Genomic DNA, 27,119 nt, shown 5'->3' with positions numbered 1-27,119 from the left:
AAGTCGAAATGCAACTTGGAACAGTGAGATGAGTGAAATTCAAGCGCCCTTTTTAGCGAGCCTCTTGACTGGGTCCTGCCTGTGTGACTCAACCTGAGAGAGAGCTTTTACACCAGATGTGTGACGGGAGATGTTGGTGAACGGTGACTAGGACCAAGGAAGGTAGCGCGGAGCCTGTTGCGCATAAGGATCAGCTATGGTTAGCGCTCGCTTACCAAGACGCTTGCGTTGCCCGCCATTTCATTGACTGTTTGCATCAACCTCATCCTCCATGACCAAGTGAAGCGCCAGGAAGGAAGATATGTGGCTACACATTCACGACAACCACCCCCTTGGAGAGCGTGTCTCTCGCAAATCACGAGAGTTGCTGCAGACAATCTGGCTGATGGACTTGGGCCAGATCAGTCGCTACGGTTGCAGGTTCCAGTTCGTGGCGGCAGCTGAATCAAGGAAGTCACGTTGAAAAACCAAAATCAACCTCGAAGTCAATGGGAGCCATGCCAGAGCTCACCGCACATTCTCTTCAGCAGATGCAGACGAGCCAGGTATGCCCAGGAGGTAGTCTGTCGGCTCACTTTTGCTTCGCCATGGGGGAAGAACTCGCTTTACCTACACAGGCATCCAAAGCGCAGAAAAACCTGGGTAAGTTGAGAACACATCCACACACCTTCTTCTCATATAGACACCACCTCACTACTACCATGATGACAAGCGCTGGGGCCATATGACCTCTCAGCCGATACTCTGGTTGAGCATGCTTTCACGCCAGCTTAATACAATCTTCTCAAACCTCTGATATGGCAATTTTCAAAATCTGCTCTTCTTCCTTTTACAAGACACAGTTGATGAATAGGTGCTGACGGTGTTCGTAGTTCCTCGCGCTCTCCTTGCGCCACATACACCCAAGTTAAGTACTGCTTGCCTAAGTCCAAGTAGTGCATAAACCCTTCGCCATCTCCGTTGCTATATCTACCAGACCAGTACAACGGTTACTGCTAGTTCAACGGCCTTGCATCTGCCCAGCACATTCTTGTATAAGGTTGTAAGGTAACTAGATCACTGTCTTGCAGAAAACCTTCGGTAAGGAAATAGGTAAGTTTATAGCATTTTCACGAGTCACCCGTCGCCTGCAGATGATGTTGGCGATAGGCGAGTCACACGACTTTGCTGGGGTCTGATGATAGGTCCGCGTCGTGCATTCCTTGGGTTCATTCTTGAAAAAAAGGCTGCTGTGAGAACTGTGTTGGGTAGTGATACGGCAATAGCAGGAAGCTTGATTAGATGGAAATTTATTGGTACCTGTCCCTACCTGGGTAGCGATGGAGTATTAGTCGGCTGTGGAGCACGAGCATGGGCGTGTGGTCGGGTGGAAGGTGTTCGCGACATGTGTCATGTACGAATGCATCAATCGGGGCGCACGTGGCTCATTGTTCGGCATATATATATACAAGGTAGTATACCTACCTGAGTAAAGAAAGAGAGTCATTAATAAGTTCATATCTCGTGTCTCTCGTGCCCAAGCATAAGGCAAGTAACGCCTGGTCCGCTACTTCAAAGACATGGACGTCGGTGTTTGCGAGTGTCAGGCGGATCAGGTGGATTGAAGAAGGATCCATTCGGCGGTGGCACATCCTATTGATCCTCCGGCTTACGATTAGTGCTCTCAAAGTTCTCTGGCTCCAAGTACGACCACTCTGGCACCTCGCGTATCTTCTTCCACATTTCCTTTTCCAACTTGTTGGCAGCTTTGGCATATGGTGTCGTTTCCGCGTTATACCGTTTGCAGTTCCGCACGATGAGCAATACGTCCCTGACAAAGTCCTCTACCGTCTCGTACTGGTCCTTGTCCAGCTTTTGCTCCATCGTGCTGAGATCCATGGGCTCCTTGATGACTTCGTAGTAGTCGTGAACTTCGTCGCCATTGACGGGCTGTAAGAAGGGCCAGGCGTTACTGCTGGTCGATAGAGCCGAGACCAGGCCTAGCAAAAGACTGTGCGAGGGATTTCGGCGTGGTTGGCGGGCGAGGGCGTCCATGTCGGGAGACCAGCCAGTTGCTTTGATTGCGGGTATGTCGAGAGGATCAAGTTCGGGCAGAGCCTGTCCAGGTTTTAAGTTTCTCCATGCCTTGGGTGGCTGATGCACTTCATAACTCTTCGAAACTGCTCTGATCTTTGCATGCACGGCAGCCTTTTGTTTGAGCAGCATGCGGCCGGACTGTAAATAGCTGATTTTCGGCAGCATGGAGCACTGCATGATAGTTCCTCCCTCGTAGTCTTTGATATAGCCCATCCACCTTGGCTTATCGAGAGTGATTTCCTTTGTGAATCCTTGCTTTTTGAAATAGCCAATGGCATAATTATCGGCGTACGTCAGGAAGTGCATGACGTCGCTGGTCGCCTTGACATAGTCCTTGAGATGGCTCATGAGATGAGCGCCGTAGCCCTTGACCTGCTGGTCACTGCTGATAGCGCAGAATACGATCTCGGCAAACTGCCTTCCCCTGAAGGGACGATATGTGATGCCTCCCACAACTTCGCCGGGGAGATTACTAGACTCGGCGAAGGATCCTGGCGGGGGGCGTTTGACAATTGCTATGCTGAGGTGCGTGCGATCGTAGACGAGGCGGGCGATGTAGTCCTTGGGCATTTTTGGAAGCTGTTTCTGGAAGATACACTTCAGCCCGGTGAGGATAATGTGCGAGGAAGGCTTGCCGTCGTTGTTGACGACGTAGAAAGAAATGTCACCGGCACGCTCTTCGATGACCGCCGGCTTCTCGGGATACGCGTCGTGGTTGATGGTGAATGCGTCTTCGTCGGAGTCGTCCCTTCCATCGTCGAATGGTGCCGCCTCTCCCAGTCCCTCTCTGCTCGCTCCGCCCTCTCCTCCGTCATCTCCTACATCGCGTCGCGGTGGAGAGACCGAGGGCTTCTGACGCTTCGCATCATGTCCATTGATTCCCTCGTCCGCCTTTCTCTTCTCCTCTTTCACGTTGGACATGCTGTGTAGTGGTCATGCGCCAGTACCGCTGCCTCTGTCGTTGATGTGTGTAAGACAGTGCCTCAAGGATGTAGGTGTGTCTGGATAATAGGTCAGGTACCAAGTGGAGACGAGATTGAATAAGATGCCGCTAACAGCCGGAGGCAAATGCGATCCTGGTAGGAACTAAGGCCAAATTAAGCGAGCTAGCACACACCTCCAGCTGTTCTCTCTCACACGTGCTGTTACACTAGCCACATACACGTCTACGCACTTGATCAGTGAGCAGAAATCAATTGACCAACACTTCCTCACATCAATGTCGGATCAATCACCTCTCGCACTGTGGGAGGCCTCCGCCAACAGCCCCTTCATCCCCGCCGTTGGCAAAGACGCGCAGCTCCTGGTGGGCTTCGTCTTGCTCTCCATTGGCTTCGTCTTGACGGCTCTCTTCGGCCTCAGTATGTTGCTCCATGAGTTCTTCGTTTCGCACTTCACTTCACTTCTCTTTCCTGCTTCTCCCGTCCAACATCGCCATACCGTCATGCCTGTATCCAAACTAATGCGACTCGCCGCATAGACCTTTCCGTCAAGAACCTGCCCGTCCTCGCCGTGCCCGCATCTCTGGCCTTCGCTTTTGGCGCCGTCTACATGATCTGCGCAGTCGGCGTCTATGTATAGATCGCACTCTCCGCACGACCAGCCGACGCCTCGCAACCGCAGGGTAAAGCCGCTGTCCTTGCGGTCGCTGCGCCAGGAACGGAGAAGAGAAGACATCATACCACCGTCTGTGGAGCGACGAAAGGGTACGCGCCGTCGTCAGCTATCTGCCCATACTGGTCGAACAGCTACTGACATGGCTACAGCGGCAACAGCACAGAGGCACTTCCACCCTGTGACATCGACTCTCTTCATCCTCGCCTGCGGCCTGACCGCCTTCTTTGTCGTCTCGACTGCTGCTCTCCACTTGGCGCACTTCATACGATCAGGACAGTATCAAGAGACGGACTGAGGAGCGATCACGTAGAACTAGGATACCCACGACAGAAGCGCTACACATTCGCCACCTCCAACATGGCCACTACCAATCCACTTCTTTTCTCTGCCGTCTCTTCCTCCGCTCGCCAGATTCTCCTTCTCCTCCGCTGCATTTCATTTTCTAAAATGAAATGCAGCGCTACTGTGCGCATCACCCCCGATGGGCTCCGCTTGAGCACAGAAGAAGGTAGTGTCATGGAGGCTTTCGTACATCTCGAGAAGAACCTCTTCACGTCCTATAAGTACACCATCCCAGAGGCAGATCCCTCCTCCCAAGACGAACCTCTTGAACATCCCATCTTCGAAGTCAACCTCATCTCCCTTCTCGAAACGCTGAACATCTTCAGTGTGCCCGACCCAAGCGCAGCTAAGCGTCCCGATGACTACTCTGCTTTTGCAGCACATCGTCTCAACCGACACGCCAACCAAAACGCCTTCAACCACCCCCTTCACGTCGCCGGTATTTGCACATTCTCCTATGATGGCGAAGGAAGTCCCCTAAGCATCCACATGTCCGAAGCCGGTGTCACAACCACCTGCGACCTCACAACCTATGAAGCAGAAGTTGCCGAAGAAATTCCATTTCGGCGAGAGAGTCTAGCTCTCAAAGCCATCATGCGTTCCGCAGTCCTGCTAGACACACTCTCCGAGCTCAGCAACATGAACCCGCAAAACTTGACCATTCAAGCTAGTCCTGACTCCCGTACGGCCAACCTATCTCTCAGTGCATCGGGGCCTCTGGGATCATCCATGGTGGATTTCACCACACATACCGATTCCGAAACACCCATTCTTGAAACTTTTCAGTGCCCTTCGAAAACTGCAGCGAGTTACAAATTCAGCAGTGTCAAGGCTGCTCAACGGGCCATGCAATCTGCTTCCAAGGTCTCACTGCGGTTAGACGAAGATGGCGTTCTCAGTCTACAATTTCTCGTCGAGATAGGATACGGCGAAGGAGATGGAGCTGCGTTTGTAGATTTCCGGATCGTACCTCTTGTCGATGGCGAAGCAGAAGGCGACCATGGAGACGACAGTGATCGCTCTGATTAGCTCTACTCTGTCTATGTCTATTCATCACCCAACGACAGAAGCGCATATCAATCTCTGAAAACAAACAATGAACGAACCTCGATGATTAACCGAACATGCAATCACCCGGCCGGACCTCATCTCCTCTCACAACTTCGATTCCTGGTCCGTCCTATCGGTCTCGTCCACTCTCGGCCCCCGATACCACACGATCCACGCTTCATCGCAGCCATGTGCAAAAAATCTGATTTGCCTGATTCGATTCTCGGGAATGAAGTCCTCTTCGTCCGTATGCTCCGGCCACTGGTCCAGGCGCTTCCAGATCACACTATTGGGAACAGAGGGATCCTCATAGCCCACTTCGTATTCATTCGCAGCATGGAGAGGGTCGTGTTTGAATCGTTCCATGGCTTGTGCAGCTGTACCGAAGTGTTGAGAGGCGTCAGAAGGAACTTCGGTGAAAGCTGGACGAGCTTTCGTGGCTTTCGTCGTGGTTCTGGATGTGGATGAGGGTCCAGCAGGAGCAGAAGAAGTTGTCGTCCTCGCTGTCGAAGGGCCAGCAGCCCTGGAACCAGTTATCGTTTTCGCTAGCAAAGAGCCAGCAGTCATCATTTTAGCCATCAACGGGCCAGCATCAGCAGCAGTAGGAGAAGAAGTTGTCGTCGCTGTCGAGGGGCCAACGGTCATCGTTTTCGCTGTCGACGGGCCAGCAGCAATAGAAGGAGGCGGCGGTGCTCCCAACAACTTTTCGACAACTTGTCTCAGTAGCTCCGCAAAGTTTGCCTTTGGTGTTACATTCACCTCCTCTTCCGAGTCTTTTTGCTCCCGTGCCCCATGTTCAAGCCCAGCCTGCGATTGCTCAGGTCCCCCCGACTCTCCAGTCCCAGCAGCCATATCAGGTGCTTTTTCGATCACCAGCGGTGATTTTGTTTCATTGCTCAAGTGACCAACCCGTTCACTCTCTTCTGCACAATTGTCGGAGCGATCCGAGCCATTCGGTTTATTTGGCGTGATGGACATCTCTGGGTTTCCTGATGGCGTATCCGACGACTTGTTCGTGTAGTCCACCGACCAACCCTCGGCGGCCGGTTGCTTGAGAGGATCCGTCATGTCCACTGGGATCGGCGTTGTTGACCACTCTTGACCGTCTAAAATGAATGCCTAGTCCACATCTTCTCTCATATCGAGCCCATGATTGGCTGCCGCCTCGTTGCCAAAGAACTCGGCTTGTGAGCCCACTCTGATCTCGAGATGCGACGCTGAGCGATCGAAGAGCGGGTGATCCATGCCAATCTTTTCGAAATCGATTTGAGCCTGCTCGTGGATTAACCCTCGAATGGTTTCTGGGAAAAAATTCATTTCGGGCCCTGGAATTGCTTCAGACCGGGAGAGGCCAATGTAGTTTACCCAGCCTTCTCCGTCAGCGACGTCTTTAGGCGAAGAAATTTGAAAGGGCCAGATGTGCGTTTTGACAGTGTAACTCATGTAACTCCGGACGTTTGCCTGCAGTGCAAGGAGGATGCTGCTCACGGTTAGCTCTTGTTCAAAGACCCAATTGAGATGTACCTTTGCTGATCGAATCTCATCGGGACTATTGGAAAAGCATGCTCACTGGGAAAAATCCAAGCTAATTTGGGCGATTTTTGTAGGCTCCCAGCAGTGCACGATGATCTTGAGAAACATTTCGTGCTCTGCCACAAAACGCTTTCGGCCCTCATGCGTATCGAGCGCAATTTGGCTCACTGAGGTCATATCTCGTGTGATCGCTCGCTTTATGCACATGGTTGCCTATTCGTCGAAAGTCAGTGAGCATAGTGGGAGGAGCGTTTGAGAGCCGAGCCAGTATCGTCTGCGGGTCCATTTATTCAACCATGCCGGCCTACTCTGCGACGGGACACTGCGACCCCAATGTGCATTCCAGGTACCTAGCCGGTCACTTACCACTTTCGTGGTGTCAATTCTACTGACTGAGCGCCCCAGTGTACGCCCCGATGGCGTGACGATGGATAGGTAACCCTCCTTCGAATGAGATCCCATGACAAATTTGTACATGCACCCTTCCAGTAGCTTTGCGATCGTTGCTCGATCCAAATGTTCATCCATACTTCGAATGTCGATATTGGCGTAGCCTTGGTCAAAACAGAACACCAGCATCTCTGGAGTAAGCATATTGAGACGACCACCTAGGATGCCGCAATGATCTCCCCATACTATGAGCTGAACCAGGGCAGCACGATACTCCACTGAGCTTGGTGCATGCAACAGCCAGGAATCCGCAACAGCGTCCAGATCCCGCACTTTCTTGAACATGTGTCTTGAGTCGTGCAGTCGAGCAAGCAGGTCTCGGTTGAACATCCAGCCATTTAAATCTATCTTCTCCGGCGCTGAGAGAAGGTGGCCGTTCTCATGCGTGACTCTGCAGTAGTGCACTCTGAAAACGAGTCGGTGGCAGGCTTTTATCTTCTGATCCGGGAAACTCGCGAACTGCATATCCAAACTCTTATTATCAGAATTAGGCATAGAGACGAGTGTAGCCTCGAGCTTTTTTCCAGCGGGTGAAGCGAGTCTAGTAGCCTCGAGCTCATTTATAGCAAATAAAGCAAATTTGAAGAAGGCTTTCGCAGTCATAGTGGCCACGACGACAAGATCGTAGTCATGATTAGGCGGAAATACTCCGATGGCGTGCGGCAATAGCATGTAGAGATGCCTATCTGTCGGTGCACTGGGTTTGGGCTCCTTGAAACCCCTCTTGGTGCCTAAGGAGTACGGCACGAATGAACAGCGGAACAACGCGGCAATGGCTCGAGTGCCTATATCGACGTCGATCCACCGTTTATCGTTTTCGACGAGGAACGCCATGGCAGAGGACGTGTGCTGCTGTACTGTTAAGAGGATATTGATGTGTGAAGATTCATGTTGTTGCGAAGGTCGTGGGGTTAGAGCAACTCTTAGGTAGGTAAGGTACATGTAAGGTAATGGAAGGTACAGGTCAGGTAGGTAAGAGTCAGTTGCATGTAGCAAGGTAAGGTATGTACCTGGATGTTACCTAGAACTAGAAGCAACTGGAAGCATCGGTAGGTATTCACGCTCTGCCTCGGCAAGAAGGCGCATCTATAGGGCCGAGAAGCAGTTGCACGTCATTTGTTTGCTTGCTTGCTTTCTTGGGGAGGATTTCCATGGCAGGCGGTGTTTCTCGAAGAAGTGGATGAGAAAGAGGAGGAAGAAGAGAAAGAGGGCGCGAAATGCTGTAGCAAGTATCGAACGCTAGTCTGTTTTGATATAAAATGGACTTGGCGTAAGGTCAGGTAGGTCAAGGTACCTGTATCTATGTAAGGTAGGTTGGTATTCTGACCTTGAGGTGCCTTTCCGTTGATTCAAGTATGTATCTCACAAGATTTCTATCACGCTGCGGCGGAAGCACTCAAGAGTCTCGAGCTTCACACGTCGTAGAAGGTCAGATGAACATGGCTCTGTCATTAGGCTATGGACGTTTGTTGCCACTGATCTATCACAATCTCCCAAGCATTCCGTCGAGGTTTTGCTACCATGTGCTGGGATCACTGGCCTCCATACAAACCGTCATCATGCATGCTATCTCACAAGACTGTATCGTCACGCTTCGGCTCTGCTGGTTGGCGCACTCGCACAATACGGAAAGGTCAAGTGGATTAGAGTCACTAGACAGTTGTGATGGCTGTTTTTGGCAAACTGCACTGATGTCCCCCTATAACTTGATCATTGCCGCGCCGTGCGGACCTGAGTTAATAGTCACCACTTCTCAGAGCTGGAGCGATGGTGTTGCTGCAGCATCTCTCCATGGCCGTCATGGCATTCTCTGCCCAAGCCCATGCCGAAGAACCCAAGCAACTCTCCATCGACACCTCAGCGGACTCATATTTCGCACTCGGTGTCCTAGTGGACAACTTAATGTCAAAGTTTGACCCAAATACAAAACTCCTCGCTGCCCTTCAACCATGGGAAGCATGGATATCAGCCTCCACGCACAACACCATGATTGATTACTGGCATTACGCGGGCAACTGCACATACGCCAACCAGACCGCGAGTGGCATTATATCTCAAGCAGGTCCTGACAATGATTTCAGCGCCGTCAGTCCTGGCAACGACGACGCTCTTTGGTGGGGCTTGACATGTATTAGCGCAGCAGAGTATGGTTTTCCTGTGCCCGAGGAAGGACCCTCCACAGATTGGCTCTGCTTGGCGAAGAACGTTTTCGGTTCTGTGATTTCGCGATGGCAACCAGATATGTGTGGACCTGGCAAGGGAGGAATAGGATGGCAAGTCAGTACCACTAGCTCGGGTCACGAATATAAGAATGCCATCACACAGGGACTGGCATTCCAGCTAGCTGCACGCCTAGCTGCCATCACGAAAGAACGCCAATACGAAGTTTGGGCCAACAAAATCTTCGACGTTTCACTCCAGGCTGGCCTGATCGACAATGCCACTTATCAAGTAAGCGATGGCGTCCACGCTCCGGGTTGCAGTGACGTGGGCGACGAGAGATGGTCATACAACGTTGCTGTATTCATGTATGGTGCTGCAGTCATGCATCGGCATACATGTTCTCGGTCGTGGAGTCCATATTCGTTTGGCAATGACTCTGCACCATTGCATAACATTACTGAACAGAGTCCGGCGTCAGCATACCGAAATATTTCTGTACCCACACCTTCTCAGTCTCCAGGTTCATGTTCCTCAAATACTACATCTGCGCCGCCATATAAGATGACTGGGTGTGTTTCCGCGTCCGCAGACCGCAATGGTTCTGCGCCAACGAATTGGCTACTGCACGTCGAAGGCTTCATCTCAGCAGCGCGGTCCAATTTCGCCGAAAATAGTTCGCACATCTTGTACGAACAACGCTGCGAGGATAGCGGAACATGCAACACAGACCAGCAGACTTTCAAGGCATATCTCGCAAGATGGATGGGTATGACCGCGACGCTGCTGCCGGAGACCAGAGACCGTATTATGGAGGTGTTGAACGCGAGTGCCAAGGCTGCGATCGAGGTCGTGAATGCAGGGCCTCACAAGAATGTTGCGAGCTTGAAGTGGACGGAAGGTCGTGCGGGATATAACGAGAGCAGTGTGGGCGTCGGGGCGCAGTTGGGAGTGGTGGAAGTGGTGCTGCAGGCGGAGTATGCAACGAAGACGGCCAGGAAATGAAGTTGTTGAACACGGACAATTCATCACGTGACAGGTCGGAGAGTCGGTGATTGGACCTCCCTAGCAAAAGCCAAAAAACCTCATGTGGGTCCCGCTCCAACAGCTTCCCCGCCATGAGCACAAATAAATGTTGGCAATGGCACACAGACGCTGCTCTTCTTCAACATCCACTCCAGATCAGCCGAGTTCAACAACAACACCCTCACAGCCACACCGGTACGACAAGCAAGATGATGGAGGTCAGGTCCGATGCGAGAATGCCTGCAAGGTTCGAGAGATATGCTCAAGGTACCGTACAGCTACACAATCAAATGCATGCGGGTGTTCACTTGTCTCTGTTGTAATCATGAGTCTCCTCGGAGCGTGATATGGGCAGGACAGTGATCTGAGATATACCGTACGAACCTGAACAGAGTAATTTCTGCGGAGGGACATGCTTTCATCCCCTTATTCCCGTCTCCACGATCGTGTGATGTATTGACTTCAGCAGCATTATTACCCACTTGAGCAAGAGACAAAATGTCGACTGACAAGATCACGTTCCTGACCAACTGGTAGCTTCGCCTCCATTGTAGTGTGAGAAGCAGAAAGAACAGAAACTAACATGCAGCAAGGCACGCAACGCCATACCACGCTCCCCTATACCTGGCGCAGGCCAAGGGCTATTTCAAGGATGAGAACATCAAGGTTGCTCTTTTGGAGCCAAACGATCCCAGTGTAAGCAATGGTGGAGGAGTGCGGCCAGAGTTCACACGACCTGACAGCAGTGCAGGACGTGACGGAGATCATCGGAAGTGGCAAAGTCGATCTCGGCTACAAAGCCATGATTCACACGCTCGCCGCCAAAGCTCGCCAATTCCCCATCCTCTCCATCGGGTCGCTCCTCGACGAGCCCTTTACGGGTGTGGTGTACCTCAAGGACAGCGGCATCACCACCGACTTCCGCACGCTCAAGGGCAAGAAGATCGGCTACGTAGGAGAATTCGGCAAGATCCAAATCGACGAACTCACCTCCCACTATGGCATGAGCCCCGAAGACTACACGGCCGTGCGCTGCGGCATGAACGTGTCCAAAGCCATCATCAAAGGCGAAATCGACGCGGGCATCGGTCTCGAGAACGTCCAAATGGTCGAACTCGAGGAATGGCTGAGCTCGCAACAGCGTCCCAAGTCGGATGTACAAATGCTCCGCATCGACGAACTCGCCGAATTGGGCTGCTGCTGCTTCTGCTCCATCCTCTACATTGGCAACGAGAAATTCCTCAGCGAGCACCCAGACCAAGTCAAAGCCTTTATGCGCGCCGTCAAGCGCGCCACCGATTTCGTGCTGGCCCATCCCGAGCAAGCATGGACCGAATACGTCGATTTCAAACCCGTCATGGGCACGCCTCTGAACCGCAAAATCTTCGAGAGGAGTTTTGCGTATTTCTCGCAGGACTTGAAAAATGTCCCACGCGATTGGGAGAAAGTCACCAAGTATGGAAAACGCTTGGGGGTGTTGGATGAGTCGTTTGAGCCGAATTATACGAATGAGTTTTTGGTGGATTGGGCTGCCGAGGGTGATCAGGTGGATCCTACGGGAGATCAGAAGAAGATGGTGGCGCTGCAGAAGGAGGTGGCGGAAATGGGGGGCTTTAAGCGTCTGGATGTTCAGCGCACTGCTGCTGCTGCTGTTTCTGCTCATGCTTGAATACCTCATGCATGACGAAGTAGCGGGTGTTCCAGCTGCAATGACCATTTTTTTGCGAAAAAGGGTCTCTTCAGTGGTCAGAGTCCAGGAGGAACAGTCATCGGGACTTTGTTTCCTGATTCGGCCAAAGTCTCAAAGTATCGTTGGACTTCAACAGTCACGTACATGAAAAGGTACCTACCTGTCATGCTATAGGCGACTCCATTCCTTTACATATATCAAATATCAGCCTATCAGTTATGCGGGACATTCATATTTTTTCTTTCTTCAAAAACGTATATAGAAAACTCGCTCGTGCTTGGTAGCTGTTGAACAGACATGTCGTCGAGCATCAAGAAAATCTCCAGAAGACTGATGTTGAATTGTAGCCTCCCACCACTCTTCATTCATTCATTCATTCGTCCATCCACTCACTTCCCATCCCGCTCCCTCGCCAACTCGAGAATATGATCATTGAAAAACCACCTGCCCAAATCCTCCTTCGCAATCGCCGACGCACCTTCCACTTTGCCCACACAGACTCCCTCTCCCGCTCCACACAGACAGTCAAACGCACGATCGAATTTCCACTCGGTAGAAGGATAGAAAAAGGTCAAACTATCGCCCACTTGGACCGCACGATCCCTCGAGACTCTCACCTCGCCCGCCAGACCCACACTCGTGAGTCCTGCCGCGTCGCCATTCAAATCGCCACCGTGCTGGGGCGTTTGCGGATACTTCCCATTGGCGTCGGGACTGTAGGTGTGGACTTCCAAGGAGGGAGCACACGAGTGATTCATGTACAGGAGAGCGCTCTGCGGGTCGGTGTGGGTGGTTTTGGAAGTCTGGATGGTTTTCCACGAGGCACGGGGTTGAGGTTGGTGGCTGGTCAAATAGGCAAAGTGAGCTCCTGCGGGGAGGGCGACTTTGGAAACGAGGCACAATCCCGCCGGGGTGTCTTTGAATGCTACGAGGTCTTGGAGGTGGTTGATGGTGAGATCGTAGGCGGATTCAGTGCTCAAGCGAGAATCTTTCTCGAAGGGCTTGGCGGTGCCATTGGCGGTACCATTGATGGGGGTTTGGGTTTGAGTCATGCTGACTTGTTTTTTGGCGGTTGTAAATTTTGTGCCGACGGGAGTTGTGATCCGACAGCGGTTACGTCAATTGCCAGTCGTTTATCGAATGGCCTTGAGCAGGAGGGAGAAGAATTCCGCTACGTATTCCATTGACTTGAAATCGAAACTTCTGATTGCGATGGGGTCGTTGTACTGGCAGAGCACAGAGTCGTCTCAAGGGAGAAGGAAAGAGAGGGGAAGGGCGGGAAGCGAGGCGAGGCGAGGCGAACAGCTGTTCATACTCTTATACAGACGCTTCCAAGGCCGAGGTCTAGAGATGTTGGTAAGGTACCGGTAGGAGGTAGGTATGTAGCTAGGATGATCGGAGTGGGTCTGTGGTTCGCAGCTTCCCCCTCGAACTACCTTGTGCATGTGCCAGACCGTAGACGTGAGGAGTAAGGTAATTATTGAGGAGTAACTGCTCCAGTCAGAAACATGCTATTAGCCTAGGTACCTAAGGTAGGTATTGCTGTATATTGTAATGTGCTGTAATGTACGAGCTGGTAAAACTAGTGTGAACCAGCGGATGTTCCCGTGGGCGGAGGGGACCACGCATCAACAGAAGAGTGAGAACTAAGCTGTGCCCCTGCGAAGTCAAATATTAATGATGCGCGCGACATGTCGTCAACTGGCCGTGCAAGTGGCTCTACCTCTACTCGTGTTGTAAAGACTACCGCCAAGGCGTCCAGTTCTAGCAGAGACGTAACCTGGCAGGCGGCAGCGGCAGCCCACATCTTAGAAGCGCGCAAACGGCAAGGGCGAGTGGGCGGCAAGAAGAGCAGAGCTGGTTGTCTCACGTGCAAGACGCGGCGGATCAAGTGCGACGAACAGCATCCCCAGTGCGGCCGCTGTAGAAGCAGTGGGCGGCGCTGCGACGGCTATGTCCATCTGCAGCTGTCTGTCCCGGGAAGGAGCAGCAACAACAACAACAGCAACAACAACAGCAACTGCCTGATCGGTCGCCAGCTCTCGCTCGCTCTCGGCTTAGCAGACGACGACAGCAGGCGCGCCTTTGACTACTATCTGTCCTGGACCGCGCCGCGTCTAGCCGGCGTGCTCGACAAAGACTTCTGGTGCGGCCATGTGCTGCAGCTGGCACAGCACGAGCCCCTGATTCTGGACTCGCTGCTGGCCCTGTCGACTCTCTATGAGCACCCGCAGTACAGGAACACCTTCCTGCCCTCGCCACACCACCACCACCACCCCCGACACTCCCCTCGCGCCAGTCATGTGCACGCCGCTGTCCATCCCGCCACCCAGCGGCCCAGTGGAGGTAGTAGCATCGACGAGCATGACGCCGCCGCCCTGAGGTACTATAATCGCGCCATCCGCCGCTTTGACCAGAAAATGGCAGACGGTACCGCCTCTCCGCAGCTGGCTCTGCTCAGTTGCGCCCTCTTCATCTGTATAGAGATCATTCGTGATCATGTCTTGGGCGCCGTCTCCCTTGTCGTCACCGGCTGTGCCTTGACACGACACTTCTCGACGTGTCCCGAAGGCATGAATCCCGCCTTGTACGACGCCATCATACAGATGTTTGCTCGCATTTCCGTCCTCGCTTCCTCATTTGGGCATCCTGCTGAGCATGACCTCGTCGAATGGAGTAGTCATTCACCCCCCGAATCGGCCGCCTTCTCTACCTTGTCGGACGCGCGGGCAATGTTATTCCGCTTGCTCGGCGAGACGCATGCCACCCTTCGACTGACGAGTGATCTTCGCAAGGGAGCAGTCGCAGAAGGTAATTCAAACGTAATGCCAGCCTTTGCCAATAATTCCCTCACTGAGCAAGACTTGGCGAATGTGCCACCGCCTCTTCCTCGGCCTCATGAGCCTTCAGGCGGAGGAGGGCACGCAACGCACATGGGCAAACGGTCGCAAGACCTGCTCGAATCCGAGCCCGAGAGAATAGCTAGTAATGAGCAACATGAGGACCTGTACGATTTATCGTGGAGACACGGCGACATATCCGCAGAACATCGAATGATTATGCAATTAGGCGACCGCAAGCTGTTCAGCGACCCGGTCAACATGCAAAAGCGACAAGCTCGACTGCAACGGCGGTGGATGCGCTGGTATGACTCATTTCGGCACATGTGTCCCCACGGCCCCGAAGAGAATGAGGCCGCAGCGACACTGTTGATGTTCTATCATCTCGCAGTCATCATGATGCACGCAATGGACACGCATACACAGATGATCTTCGACGAATGCACTCCTCATTTTCAAGAGATCATTCGGTTGTCAGAAATCTATGTGCACAATCGAATTGGCGAGCACTCGATATTTACATTCGAGGTCGGTACCATTCCCCCTTTATACTGGGCTGCTACCAAATGTCGCATACCGTCTTTGCGCCGCAGGGCGTTGGAGCTGCTCCTCAAGGCCCCAGCCAAGGAGTGCTTGTGGGGTGCGAGATCATGTGCGGAAGTCGTGGCGCGATTGATCGCTATTGAAGAGGAAGGACTGGGTCATCCCGTGCCATCTCTGGTACAAATAGGTCTCGGTGGTGGTGTTTCCGCCATCGATGACTCCATTTTCCCCCCGGAACATCAGAGGGTGCACCATCTCGGAATCCTGGTAAATGAGCCTGCCAACCGTTTTGACATTCGCGTTACTCGTTACATCTTCAATGCGGAAACTGGCCTGCGCGAAAAGGTGTATAGCGATTATCCGATATGAAGCTCTGGTTGTTTTTGCGCCATCAATTGCAGAGGCTGCAACAATGATATGACCTGACCTCGCATACTCCTAGGTATTGGTTGGCAGTAGTGACCTGCTCACTTGAACGCGTCTGTCTCGAGCGATGGTACCTTCCAGGTTATTGTTCAAATTCTGCATCACACTTCTCGCGAGCCACACAGTTGTGGTATCCGGGTGCGGCCAACCTGGTCTACGACTTCCATATGCGCGTCTGTCAGGCCTTTGCCCAAGATCTCGGTCAAGGTTCATCAAAGTGGGCAGCAGCATTCGACGACGCGTAATCATCAAGACTTCCTCGTTTGGAATCAATTCATCTTGAATCAAAGTTTAGCCCTGCTCGACGCAGTGCACACGAGATTTCATCTCTATGCGGGAAATGCACACTCCATTGGATGACTTATTGGCAGCAGCTGCACACTTGCTGACATATGCAAATTCCATTGGCGAATTTATCAGTTGCACCAAAGACGGACTCAGGCGGGCTCTGGCGGGCGGCGGACGCCTCGCGGCCTCCTTGACATCAGCTAGCATCGGCCATTCCCGAACCAGTAAATTGATCCCAGTCGAACGGCATTGCGGCATCTGTCCAACTTGGGCTTTGAGCCAATACAGCACAACGAGGAAGCACTCTACTCACGTTGCGATCTCTTTTATGCTGGACAGCTCACGTGATAATCAGGACAAGAAGAACTCCAAGGCCTCATCAAGCCTACAGACGCATCATGATCAGTTTCTTCTCTTGCGGCGACGAAAATGGACAAGGAATGGAAGACGAGACCATGACGAGTAGTTATGTGATCGAGGGGCTACTACAATAGTATCTCAATGACGATGCCGCATAGCAGCACCTAATCACTTCTTTGTAGTCTGGAGCGTTCTCGAGCCTATGGACAGATCCGGAAGATGACTGGAAAGTCGAGATGTCGAGTCGAAGACTTTACCAAAAAAGTCTTTGTTCATACTCGTCTTTTGTTACCTTTGGCCGAACTCTCCAGATCCGGACACACTGGAAGAACAATTGCAGAGACTTGGACCTCCAAGCTATGTCTTAATGCTTCCCTACCGCATCGTACTCGCATCCATCTTCACCCGACTTTGAGCTCGCGCAGTGCCATAGCAAACATGTCCAGAAGAGCAAGATATCAATACGATGTGAGTTCCAGTGTTGCAGAGAGCTACCATGCGCACACCTAGGTACCTTATCTATACTGACTTAGATCAGGATGAAGAGCTTCCCGAGGCATACGACTCGGAAACGCGCCAATACACCTTCCGCGCCCAGCCCGAAGTGACGCGCAATCCCGACCACCACCACATGTTTTCCGACACGCAGTCTCACGGACGTTATCAACCCGTCGGTCGCCCTTCCGGCCCCTATCCCCGAGGCCTCGCTGCAGAATATTCCTCCCCTGCACCGGAACCATACCAGGACGCCGGGCGTGCACGTGAACGCACCTTCACACGCGCAGCCAAAGTGATTGCGAAGAAAGCTTTCCACATTCTTCTCGATGCTTTCCGCTTCGTCGAGCATTCTGATCCATCACTACTGGCCACAGCAGCAGGAACAACCACCCCAACAAGAACCCCTCGTCGTCCAACGAATTGGCGAGTCGACGCGGACTCTGGTGATCTCGTTATGAATGATGATGATGATGACGATGATGATGATGATAACGTTAATGGACCACCAACATCCTCCTACCGCATCGATCCGAAAAGACATGTCCGATGGCAAAATCAGCAACAGAAGAAGACTCGAAGAAGCGCCAAGGTTGTCGGGGGCCGTAGCAGGAGAATGCCTGTTCCCGTGTATGGTTTCGAGACGGGCGGAAAATATCCTTCTGCTCGTGCTGCTGGTGCGGAGAGGAGGAGGATGATGATGATGATGGATATGGCGAATAATAGATCATCCAGGAGCAGGTATGGTGGTAGTGGTGCTTTTGGTGCTTTTGGTGGTGGTGGTGGTGTTGGTAGAGCACGGTATCAGTATCCTCAGTACTTGTTGTAGAAAAGTGCTGGATTGGGAGGTTAGATAGAAAAGGTACCTACCTACCTAGATGTTGGGGCTTGCTTGCTGGCTGCGTGGTGCATGTTATGAGGATCTTATGTGAATTGAGGGGAAGATATATAGGAAGATATAGGCATGATACCTTACATTCATTAATTAATTGATTGGTTAGCACTCTTGAGCGCCTCTTCAGGTCACCCGCACATGTTCTACCTACCTACTAACCTAAGTTGACCACGTACATAAGGTAACATATACTCGGCAACAGCTCCAATAGATCATCGCTACTTTACGCCCTCTGATTGGAGTCCAGCTTTACCTACCTACCTGTAAAGGTAACTATATAGCTACCTAAAGGTTATAACTTACTACTCTCAGCAGAAACCGCGATTGCTGTGATTAGATACTTTTCACCTCTAGAGAAAAGTGTGTGGCCACCTTCCTTCTGGACTAACCGGTAAGGAAAGCTTTCGAAAAATCAGGTAGTAGAAACTGCTATTTGATTGACCCACGAGTTCCGAGTACCTAGTCAGGTTTGGAACGTACCTAGGGATAGAAAGCCAATGTCTCTTGGTCAGTTTTCTTCTTCATCTTCTTCTTCTTTTCAGTCATCCTGTGTTGGGGTCGTGAGTGCACGCTCGTCTTCATCGGCGCGCTGTTTGCAGACAACTTCTTAGGTGCCGTCTTGAGTGTGCTGCTGAAGAAGAACCTATGTGCATCGAAGTGGAGACTGATCCTGGAGACCCCTCTACGGGAAGAGAAAGTGTTGGACAAAGAAAGGGCCTTGCAATGCCGGTTTTGTCCTCGCCAAAACGTTGTAATCTCGCCGGATCTAGACATGGCCAAGAGCGCTGCATTCCACTCTGATAATGCAGCACCATGCGAAAGTCTAGCCTCATGGTTCAAGGGCCTCGTTATCGTCTCGGAAAAGTGAGTTGTCGATTGCCGGGACTGTTCCCAGGAGACAGGTTCTTCCTCAGCGACCACTGCCGGCTACCACCATGTCCGCAATGAGCCTTCCTCTCTCCCCACCTAGGTACTCTTCTTCTCCTTCTAGCTCATCCAACTCTAGACTAGCTTCATATGCCCTCACTACCGTCTCTTCGGCGACCTTGACACTCCCCTCCACCAGTGCCCTGATACAGCCCGCAACCCTTGCAATCTCTCTCCTCGTCTCATTCCCAATCTCATCGTTCTGACTCGAGTACATCCCAATACTCACCGTCTCCTCGATCTTATTCAGTCCCACTGCATCACCCTGCTCTTTCAGCTCGGCGTGTTTATTGATCCAAACATACCCATTGACCCCCAGTATGACATCCACCTCTCCTCCCTTTCCTCGCGTCTGTATCGTGAAAATCTGCCTCTTCGACCTCACCACTCCACTCCCACCACCCACGCCACTCACCGCCATGAAATATCCATTTCTCAATTTTCCATATTTCAGACTTCGTGTATGCAACGCTGCACTACCATCCTGGAATAAACTCTGCACTTCAGCAACCAACAACTCTCCCTCCCCAAAAAACGATCGAATATTCAACTCATCATACCCCGTCCGCCTCCTCAGCGTCCCTCCTGGCAAATTGATCGAACTCAACTGCAGACTCGCCAACACAGGCGCTGCAACATCTACCTTCCACCTCCTCGACTGCACTTCCACGATGCGACCAATGACCAAATCGCCGATTTCGGGCGTGTAGCGTGCTCGGAGCGGCACGACGGAGAGGAGTTTGTTGGTTTTTTGGAGGGTGCCGGCCACGGTGGACCGAATGGCGGACGTGGAGTCGGAGGGAGCGGTGAAAGTGCCGTGACCGCGCATCCATTGGGGATCGGAGGTGATGATCATGCCGGGGGTGATGAGCTGGCGAGAGGTGTTGGAGTGGCCGGAGGGGAGAGCGTCAATTTCCATGCTATCGGCTCCTCCGTCTTCTTCGTCTTCACTCGAGTCGGAGTAATCGAGCATGGCATCGTTGTCGTCGGCATCATAGTTGCGAGCTGTCTTTTGTGGTGCCGCAGCAGGCGTGGGGGCGAGGATGGTGATGGCCATGTTGTTTGGTCGTATTATTTAGTTTTGGAGGTGGAAGTTTTGTTTCACATGCTTTGCACATGCATTGCGGGGAACGAACTTGTCGCGCCGCCACGTGCGCACGACAGGTCAAGCTACATTAAAAGGTAGGGACGCGCCCATGTGGCGGCAAGAGCTAAGGGAACATCGTATTGTGGTACACTACACGTGAATAAACTGCCGATTGTGCTCATGCTCCTTGAAAGCAGTCTGTTGCGGCCGTGCCGAGCCCCATGGAGATGGAGCATAGATTCGCTCAAAAACGCCTTTCCAATCCCTGCCACAGCAATTCCATTGCGCAATGCATACCAGAAAAACCACACTTGTAGCACATCTCACTGTCGAATTCAACATCTTTTTGTTTGTCGGAACCAGTCCTCTTTTTTACCTCTTGGCGCAGCACGAGAGCAGTCCGCTCTTGAACAGGAAATACACACATCCGAGGAAGCGAATAAACGACAAGGCTGCCGTAGCCCACAACAAGGCTCGGAAGAAGTTTGCCGTTCTCGTTGTCGCACCTGTCGAAAATCCAAACTTGTCAAAGTTGTCCGACGTAATGGCCACCGCGAGGAGCGCATTCGTGAAGATCCAGAATGTGACGAGACGAGTTCGGAAAGACTTGTACGAATCCTCGAGCGTCTTCTTGTTGTCTTCTTTGGGTGCAATATATGGCGTCAAAGCACGTTTGACTGTCTGCTCGAATTGACTGTCAATATCGGCTTGTGCCAAATCGACTTCTTCAATCACTGTCGCTTTGCCGTCTGCACCCTTCTGTGTTGTCGCTGAGGGCAGTGCATCGGCCTTGTCAGATCCCTTGGTACCCCATGATACATCGTGCCAGTTGGAGAAGGCGTATACCATGAGAATGTTGATGTAACTTGTCATCATGAGCAGGTACTGTCCAAACGAGGTGAACATGTGCCAAGGGTCCAAGTACAGGAAGGATGCCACGAAGTACAGACCGAAAGTGGCCGCAAGAGCGATAATGATGATGCCAGCACCCGTCGAAGACACAAATGACTTGATGAATTCGTCTGCGCCCTCATTGACCACGAAACCAGTACCACTGCCAAAGGCGTGTATGACCAAGTAAAAGGAGTCCACGATGATGTAGAGCTGGATCAAGGCATACACCGCAAAGGAGATGATGTAGGTCCATCTGCTACCCTTCGGTCTGTTTCCGAGAGCTAGGATGAATTGCAGGAGGAGGAATGCCAGGTAGATGTACTTGACGCACGTGTTGAAGATTGGTGTCACCGTGTTGCCGAAGGGGAAAGCCCGTTGGTCGTTTGAAGAGCCAGGAGTGCCGACAAGATCGATGATGACAGTCGTAGTCAGGTAGTAGGAAGCTATGAGAATGTCAGTACTCTGTTCATGCCATCATTCCTGCTCCGACACATACCCAGGGAGAACCATGTCAAGGTCACAGTAGCAATGTTGTAGATCAATTGGATGTGCAAGAAGAACATGCGCAGGATGTTGTGTCCCGAGCGATACATGCGTCCAAAGTGCATCAGGGAGTAGAGAGTGGCGGCGAAGGAACCATTCAGCCATCGTCGACGCTGTCCGATGAACTCTGCTGCACCCTCGGGCACATCAGTCTCACCCTTGGACGCCTTGACGTACGTCAGATGCCACTTGCTGCCAGCCTTGGCAACCAGCTCGAAACAGAGAATACGATCCTCGGCCAAGAACATGTTCTTCTTGAAAATGTTCATGCCTTCGATACCCTTGGGTCCGAGCTGCTTCGAGAGCGTGTGATCTCCGTGGAAGTACTGCTCGAGAGGTCTGCCCATGATGGCACGGAATCGGTATGCAGAAAAGGCACCGGGAAGCACAGAGACGTATCCAAAGGAAGATTCCAGAGGCTTGTCCAAGATGTTGGAGATCTTGTACTCGAAGTTCTGGATGGCCACGAGCGGGTTGAGCAGGTTCTTCCAGCCCTTGCCAAGCAGAGCATGGATCTCACCACACGCTCCTCCAAGATCCTTATCGTTGTAGAAGGCTTCCCAGAGCGCAAGAAGCGCCTTGTAGCCAGGCTTGGTACCAGCATCCAGCAGAATGCATACTTCGGGGTTCAGAATGCGTCCGAAAGCAGTGAACAGCCATCTATGCGAATTGATCTTCTTGCTGTTCTTCTGCTTCAGACAGAACATCATCTGCACCGGGGGAAGCGTGGATGGGCCATCATCTAGCGGCCGAATGAGCTGCTGGTTGGCAGTCACAGACAGCTGTGTGGTGTACTCAAAAATGTGCGCAACCGTCTCTTTTCCGTCAATGTCCTTTTTCATGATGCCATCTTGATAGATTCCAATTGTTGCCAGCACGTCCAGGGTGCCCTTGTCACACGGGTCGATGCCGTCAAAGACTAAACATACAACAATCTTCTGCCACGCCGGACCGCCCTTGTTCCAGAACTCGGACTTTTTGATGTTGACAATGTCACGAATGTTCTGCATCACACCGTGAAGCGTGCGCGATGTGAGGGTTTTGTCCTCGTTGTAGTATGTGATGGCAATGAGCAGCTCAGTATGTCTGTTATACATGGCAGGCCGGAGATTGTATCCATTCTTCAGAGTAAAATCGTTCGGGTCGCACGTCGCAGCGGTGTATCGCAGGTGAGTGAACTCTTCGCTGCCACTCTCGAGATCATTTCTGTACTTTGCCTGCACGGCGTTCTGGATCGCTGATGGTACTGGGTAGTCTGCACTGAGCACAGCGCCCTGCACAAGCTTCACCTTTCTGGTAGCATTTCGCTTGAGACCTGCCACGCCTGCTGCAGCACCAGGCTGTTGTCTCTGTCGCCATGCTTCCGTGCTACCAGTGTCGCTCCTCGAATATGGGCTGGACGCGCGGTCTGGAGCGCCATAGGCAGGGTCATCAAGAGTGGTCCCGCTGCCGTGATACTCCTGGTATCCATTGTAGGGCGGTGCGTGACCAGCATAAGACTCTTCCAAGCTGTAGCCCTTGGGCTCGTGGCTGGTTGGCGTGCCTGATCTGCTGTGAGGTTCGTCGAAGGGGCCTTGAAATGGGCCGTTCGGGTTTCCGTGGAGCAGTGAGCGTTCGACCTCCTCGTCGTCGCTGTCTCGATGCGGAGGCTGGTGGTAGGGTTGCTGTCTCGTGGTCAGCGGACGCACTGCTCACGTGCTCGCCCCCTCCGCTACTTACAGCGCTGCCTGTGGGCGTATCGTGCAAGTCGTAGCCACCGTGGCCGCCTCCAACGCCTTGATAGGCCATGACGCTTGTGCTTCGCGGGTATTAAGGGCAGTCGATTGTCAACGACTGGGTCTGGGGGCTGCTGGTCAAAGGTCCGTCACCTGGACGGACGTAGACCTCTTTCGCACTGCTCTCTCTGAAGCCGCGAAGACGCTTCTGGGTGATGAGAGGTGCAGGGAGACAAAGCGATGGTGGTGCGGTCGGGGGAGGGGTGAACAGGACGCGCGCGTGCGACAGAGATAATGAAAGGAAGAATGACGGTCGGCCAGTCAAAGAAAAAGTGGTACTGAGTGAACGTGCGGAGCTGGGGATGCAGACTGTGTTTGAGCCAAGATGTATTGTCGCGAAGGGTCTGTGGGTCACCTTAACGAGGATCAGCCGTGATGCTAGTTTGTTTCGAAACTGCGAATGGCGACGTGCCAGCGGGAAAGAGGGACGCACTGCGCAGGATCGGGCGGTGTGCATTATAAGGCATCTCCATTTCGTCCACACGGCGGATGCGAGTACAATCAGGGTGGCAAGCAACCCCATACCAGACCTCCTACATCCAGTACGCCCGTTCGTGCAGCATCACGCATTCCGCATTCAGCAGCAGCTTGTGGCCTCGCTGTGCCCTCCATTGCGTTTGCCACTGGTCTGCTTCGGGAAGAGCTTGGTGTAAGTGCAGTAGTATGACTAGTAGTGTGCTGTGCAGCGTCCAACGAATGCAATTCTTCTTTTGCTAGCTCCCATCACGCGACAGGGGTGCCTGAAAATAGCAACGGTCTGACGCCGATTGGAGCTCCAGCCACTGCACGGGCCCTTTTGCACACTGTCGCAGGGGTTTTCCAAACGTCCACGGCGCAGCCATCAGCTTCTCTGCGAGCCCACCGCGGACTGGTCTGTTTTCGTGCGCCAGCGCCAATAGCCCGATACAGTAACTAATGGGTATATACATAGCTCCGGCACGCACGAATGGAAAAGACCACTCACTGTCTCACTCGAAGGCGGGTATATGTAGTAGGTAGTCATCAAGACTCAGGTACTGTACCTGAGAGGCTGAGATGGAGGGCACATGTAGACGGAGATCAGCCGTGACGAGAGCGCTCGCTGCCGTTCGGCCACAGCGTCGTCGTTCGGGCGAGCGGTGGACACACTGTGTATATGCGCAGTACATGAAGCTACCTTTCCTAGGTAGGTAGTGTATGACAACTGTATGCATTCGGTACACCTTCGTGTTCCAGGATTCCCATGTACATTGAGCGTAAAGCCAGCGGACAGACGACAGACGACAGACGACAGACCGGTACCTCAGTAGTTGGTAGCTCAGTCCACCGTCACCACCCCCAAGGAACGCCTGGTCCTGCCGGCTTCCGGGACGAGACACAGGGGAGGCGACAGGACAGACAGGCGCCATGACCGAAGTCAAGCAGTTCGTGGAAAGCAGCGACGTGGCCAAGACCACCGACCTCGTGCTGGTATGTTGCCACGGCATCTACATGGGCGACGGCCGAAACACAGCGGAGGATCAATGGATTCTGCAGCCCTTCTCTCGCTCTGACCCGCTCGCGAGAAAGCCGGGTGAACATGAGACCTTTATCGCCCATATCATGACTGCGGCCCTGGCCGTGCATGCCAACCCGGAGGCCCTCCTCGTCTTCTCCGGCGGCTTCACTACCAACGCTCCTCGCAGCGAAGCCGAAGGCTACGCCCGCGTCCTGAAGGCCATCGTCAACCATAACCCCGCCCTGTTTCCTGCCGGAGTCCGCTTCGCCCTGGAGACATATGCCACCGACTCCTACCAGAACCTCGTCTTCTCCATCATCCGCTTCAGACAACTGACCGGTGCCTACCCGAAGAACATCACCGTCGTCACGCACGCCTTCAAAGAGCGCCGCTTTCTGGAGCTGCACGCTCCCGCAATCAAGTGGCCACCTTACCGGATACGCGTGCAAGGTCTCAACCCGCCCTTCACGCTCGACGAACTCAACTACACGCAGCTGGGCGAACGTGACCGGGCCTATAATGCCTTCGCGGGGGACCCGTATGGTGTCCGCATGCCACTGAGCCAGAAACGACTGGCACGCAATTGGAATGCCGAACGAGCACATGTCTTCTTGGGCTTCCGCTTGGAGCCAGAAGTGATGGGCCTGTTAATCTGGCAAGGTGGTGTCTCAGGGTGGGAGATCTATCCGAATCGCTTACCATGGGAAGACGACAACATGAAATTGATGTATGGACAGCAGAGGACGTGAGCGACGCACAACCGTGCTTGGTACCAATGTGATCTGCTTTGATTGAGTATCCTGACTCGTGGGAGGGAGCACTGAGGTGCTTCTGTGTGCCATGTGCCAACTTTCTAGCCTTGCAAGGCCTGCTCCGCCAAAACACCAAACTGGGCACGCATGATACATCCGATTCTCCGGTCGACCTGGGATGAATCCGCGGTGACGTCCAGAGGCTCTGAGAGCTCTGCTGGAGGAGAGAACAAGAGGTACGAGAGCGTGCTGTGTGTGCAGTACATGTCAGTTTCTATTCGCAGTCTAGTAGTACTTTTCGCGTTCGCCGAACCCGTTGCCTGCCCTCTGGCACACCAGCCACTGTAATACGACTGTCAGGGTTGAACATCGAGGGTGGTGGCACCCATTCACGCCACTTACCGCAAGGATTCTTCGTCAGCATCCTGGACCGGCTTCGAAGATTAGGTTTACACATAATCTTGATGCCAAGATCTACGACGCATCCACCAGGCTACAACATTCATGGTCCTTGTTTGGCTGGGACTCACTCGCAGCTGGGTGAATGAGAACTTGGATAGATCTGTTGAAGTTGAGCAACTTGTGAGATTGTACCTATCGTCTTTTTCGATGGACTCTCGGCCATTCATCTTCTGCGTGTGTCCAGGCCAGGCCAAATGTGCCTAAGTGATATCGTCCAGGATACAAAAGGAAGGCCGGGCAGTCTGTAAGCACAATTGTTGAATTGTATACCGCGATCAAGCCAAGGCACGACTAGCAAGCCAAGACATGGACCAGGTTCATCGACATGGGTTGCCATTGTACCAGCACATACCTCTACAAGTCCTGGAGGCGGGATTTCATCCATATGTCCCTCCAGATGGAACCTGCTTCAAGTCAGACTCGATGTATCGTGTGTCCGTGCCCACACCTCTCAAGTTTCCTGCAATCTTGCTCATTCGTACACCCTTTTGGCCTCCTCGAATAGAACAGGGTAGCTGCACAATATCGGTCGTGAATCTATCGATTGAGGTAGTATTCGAAGGAAGAGCAGGCTCGACTAGACCTACTTGTTCGTCAACAAGCGTATCGAGATTGATTGTTTAGCAAGAGAAAAAGTACAAAAAGAGGAGATAGAGTAGGTACAAAAAGAAAAAAAAAGGAACACATCGACTCCCGTCTTCTGCTCAGGATCATCAATGTCCAAGCATGATAAGAGGAACAACCAGGGGGCTTTGTTATAGCTACATACCTATACTCAGATCATCATTGATGAACTCCTCTTACTCTACAGCCAACCAGAGAACATCATGTACCGAAGCATTTCATCCAGTTCTTCACAAAAAAGCCTCGAATCGCTATACCTCCAGTACGTAGGAGGTAGTAGACCAAATTTTCCATAAGAGCCAATCAAACATCCAAAGTACCTGTAACTTCCAAGCGAAGAGTGTAAAGAAAGAAAAAAAAGTGGAGCTTGGCTGAAAACGAATCTAGCCAATGAGGTTTCAATATCAGGTAGGTACAAGACCACTTCACATCACAAATGGAACTAGCATCAGCCAAGGTGTTCCCCCCAAACATTCAATGGGTGCACGAACGACACGGATCTCTCGAGAGGGTTTATCATTATTATTAGAGACTTATCCCTTACCAACCTTGAGGTACTTTAGGTACCAACTCTCGGGAAGATGCTTCACACATACCTACCTTAGTTCTAGGACGCCTCTCTTGACTAAGGGAAGGTAATGTAGCTGCTTGCTAAGCTAGCTAGTAAACCGACGACTCACAGCTCAATATCTACTACTAGGTTTTTTTCCCGAACAACCAGGTTGACGATGATGATGATGATAAGAGGTTCTAGAGCCTAGGAGATGGGGGGGGGGGGGGGGGGGGG

General features: G+C 52.4%; 13 protein-coding genes across 13 annotated transcripts; 7 read left to right on the top strand and 6 right to left on the bottom strand.

Annotated features, from left to right (window-relative positions):
* Positions 1-589: 589 nt before the first annotated feature.
* On the bottom strand, positions 590-3,040 carry SEPMUDRAFT_148087 (histone acetyltransferase NGF-1). Its single transcript, XM_016904693.1, has one exon. The coding sequence runs from the start codon at positions 2,995-2,997 to the stop codon at positions 1,633-1,635; it is 1,365 nt and encodes a 454-aa protein (XP_016762473.1). The 5' UTR covers positions 2,998-3,040; the 3' UTR covers positions 590-1,632.
* Positions 3,041-3,245: 205 nt separating this feature from the next.
* SEPMUDRAFT_148086 (Rad1-domain-containing protein) lies at positions 3,246-6,454 on the top strand. The gene is made up of 3 exons (XM_016904692.1): positions 3,246-3,437; positions 3,557-3,782; positions 3,843-6,454. The coding sequence occupies exon 3, from the start codon at positions 4,051-4,053 to the stop codon at positions 5,062-5,064; it is 1,014 nt and encodes a 337-aa protein (XP_016762470.1). The 5' UTR covers positions 3,246-3,437; positions 3,557-3,782; positions 3,843-4,050; the 3' UTR covers positions 5,065-6,454.
* On the top strand, positions 3,296-3,657 carry SEPMUDRAFT_39947 (uncharacterized protein; the record flags this gene model as incomplete). Its single annotated transcript, XM_016908765.1, has 2 exons — positions 3,296-3,437; positions 3,557-3,657. 2 exons carry the CDS (start codon positions 3,296-3,298, stop codon positions 3,655-3,657), a joined length of 243 nt encoding a protein of 80 aa, XP_016762472.1.
* SEPMUDRAFT_115626 (uncharacterized protein) lies at positions 5,191-6,153 on the bottom strand (the record flags this gene model as incomplete). The annotated part of the gene is made up of 1 exon (XM_016901182.1): positions 5,191-6,153. One exon carries the CDS (start codon positions 6,151-6,153, stop codon positions 5,191-5,193), a length of 963 nt encoding a protein of 320 aa, XP_016762471.1.
* On the bottom strand, positions 6,205-7,902 carry SEPMUDRAFT_115625 (uncharacterized protein; the record flags this gene model as incomplete). The annotated part of the gene is made up of 3 exons (XM_016901181.1): positions 6,205-6,565; positions 6,656-6,831; positions 6,985-7,902. 3 exons carry the CDS (start codon positions 7,900-7,902, stop codon positions 6,205-6,207), a joined length of 1,455 nt encoding a protein of 484 aa, XP_016762469.1.
* Positions 7,903-9,015: 1,113 nt separating this feature from the next.
* Positions 9,016-10,194, top strand: SEPMUDRAFT_25396 (glycoside hydrolase family 76 protein; the record flags this gene model as incomplete). The annotated part of the gene is made up of 2 exons (XM_016908393.1): positions 9,016-9,643; positions 9,878-10,194. Coding segments are annotated over 2 exons (945 nt in total), but the record flags the coding sequence as incomplete, so codon positions are not given.
* A 218-nt stretch (positions 10,195-10,412) lies between these two features.
* SEPMUDRAFT_148085 (NMT1_ASPPA NMT1 protein) lies at positions 10,413-12,171 on the top strand. Its single transcript, XM_016904691.1, has 4 exons — positions 10,413-10,521; positions 10,724-10,787; positions 10,848-10,950; positions 11,006-12,171. The coding sequence occupies exons 2-4, from the start codon at positions 10,753-10,755 to the stop codon at positions 11,921-11,923; spliced, it is 1,056 nt and encodes a 351-aa protein (XP_016762467.1). The 5' UTR covers positions 10,413-10,521; positions 10,724-10,752; the 3' UTR covers positions 11,924-12,171.
* Positions 12,166-13,144, bottom strand: SEPMUDRAFT_148083 (uncharacterized protein). Its single transcript, XM_016904690.1, has one exon. The coding sequence runs from the start codon at positions 12,994-12,996 to the stop codon at positions 12,334-12,336; it is 663 nt and encodes a 220-aa protein (XP_016762466.1). The 5' UTR covers positions 12,997-13,144; the 3' UTR covers positions 12,166-12,333.
* Positions 13,145-13,635: 491 nt separating this feature from the next.
* Positions 13,636-17,863, top strand: SEPMUDRAFT_62613 (uncharacterized protein; the record flags this gene model as incomplete). The annotated part of the gene is made up of 2 exons (XM_016909609.1): positions 13,636-16,869; positions 16,940-17,863. One exon carries the CDS (start codon positions 13,636-13,638, stop codon positions 15,694-15,696), a length of 2,061 nt encoding a protein of 686 aa, XP_016762465.1. The 3' UTR covers positions 15,697-16,869; positions 16,940-17,863.
* Positions 16,840-18,659, top strand: SEPMUDRAFT_115620 (uncharacterized protein; the record flags this gene model as incomplete). The annotated part of the gene is made up of 3 exons (XM_016901180.1): positions 16,840-16,869; positions 16,940-17,573; positions 18,334-18,659. 3 exons carry the CDS (start codon positions 16,840-16,842, stop codon positions 18,657-18,659), a joined length of 990 nt encoding a protein of 329 aa, XP_016762464.1.
* Positions 18,660-18,701: 42 nt separating this feature from the next.
* Positions 18,702-19,637, bottom strand: SEPMUDRAFT_41489 (uncharacterized protein; the record flags this gene model as incomplete). The annotated part of the gene is made up of 1 exon (XM_016908829.1): positions 18,702-19,637. The coding sequence occupies one exon, from the start codon at positions 19,635-19,637 to the stop codon at positions 18,702-18,704; it is 936 nt and encodes a 311-aa protein (XP_016762463.1).
* A 283-nt stretch (positions 19,638-19,920) lies between these two features.
* SEPMUDRAFT_148081 (glycosyltransferase family 2 protein) lies at positions 19,921-23,377 on the bottom strand. The gene is made up of 3 exons (XM_016904689.1): positions 22,962-23,377; positions 21,196-22,906; positions 19,921-21,142 (listed from the first exon to the last, which is right to left on the bottom strand). The coding sequence occupies exons 1-3, from the start codon at positions 23,028-23,030 to the stop codon at positions 20,178-20,180; spliced, it is 2,745 nt and encodes a 914-aa protein (XP_016762462.1). The 5' UTR covers positions 23,031-23,377; the 3' UTR covers positions 19,921-20,177.
* Positions 23,378-24,403: 1,026 nt separating this feature from the next.
* Positions 24,404-25,243, top strand: SEPMUDRAFT_40270 (uncharacterized protein; the record flags this gene model as incomplete). The annotated part of the gene is made up of 1 exon (XM_016908778.1): positions 24,404-25,243. The coding sequence occupies one exon, from the start codon at positions 24,404-24,406 to the stop codon at positions 25,241-25,243; it is 840 nt and encodes a 279-aa protein (XP_016762461.1).
* Positions 25,244-27,119: the final 1,876 nt, after the last annotated feature.

The sequence above is a fragment of the Sphaerulina musiva genome (genome assembly GCF_000320565.1).
Source record: "Sphaerulina musiva SO2202 unplaced genomic scaffold SEPMUscaffold_3, whole genome shotgun sequence".
Taxonomy (NCBI): Eukaryota; Fungi; Ascomycota; class Dothideomycetes; order Mycosphaerellales; family Mycosphaerellaceae; genus Sphaerulina; species Sphaerulina musiva.
Note: the sequence above shows the minus strand (reverse complement) of the source record. Positions and strands in the feature narration are given on the sequence as shown.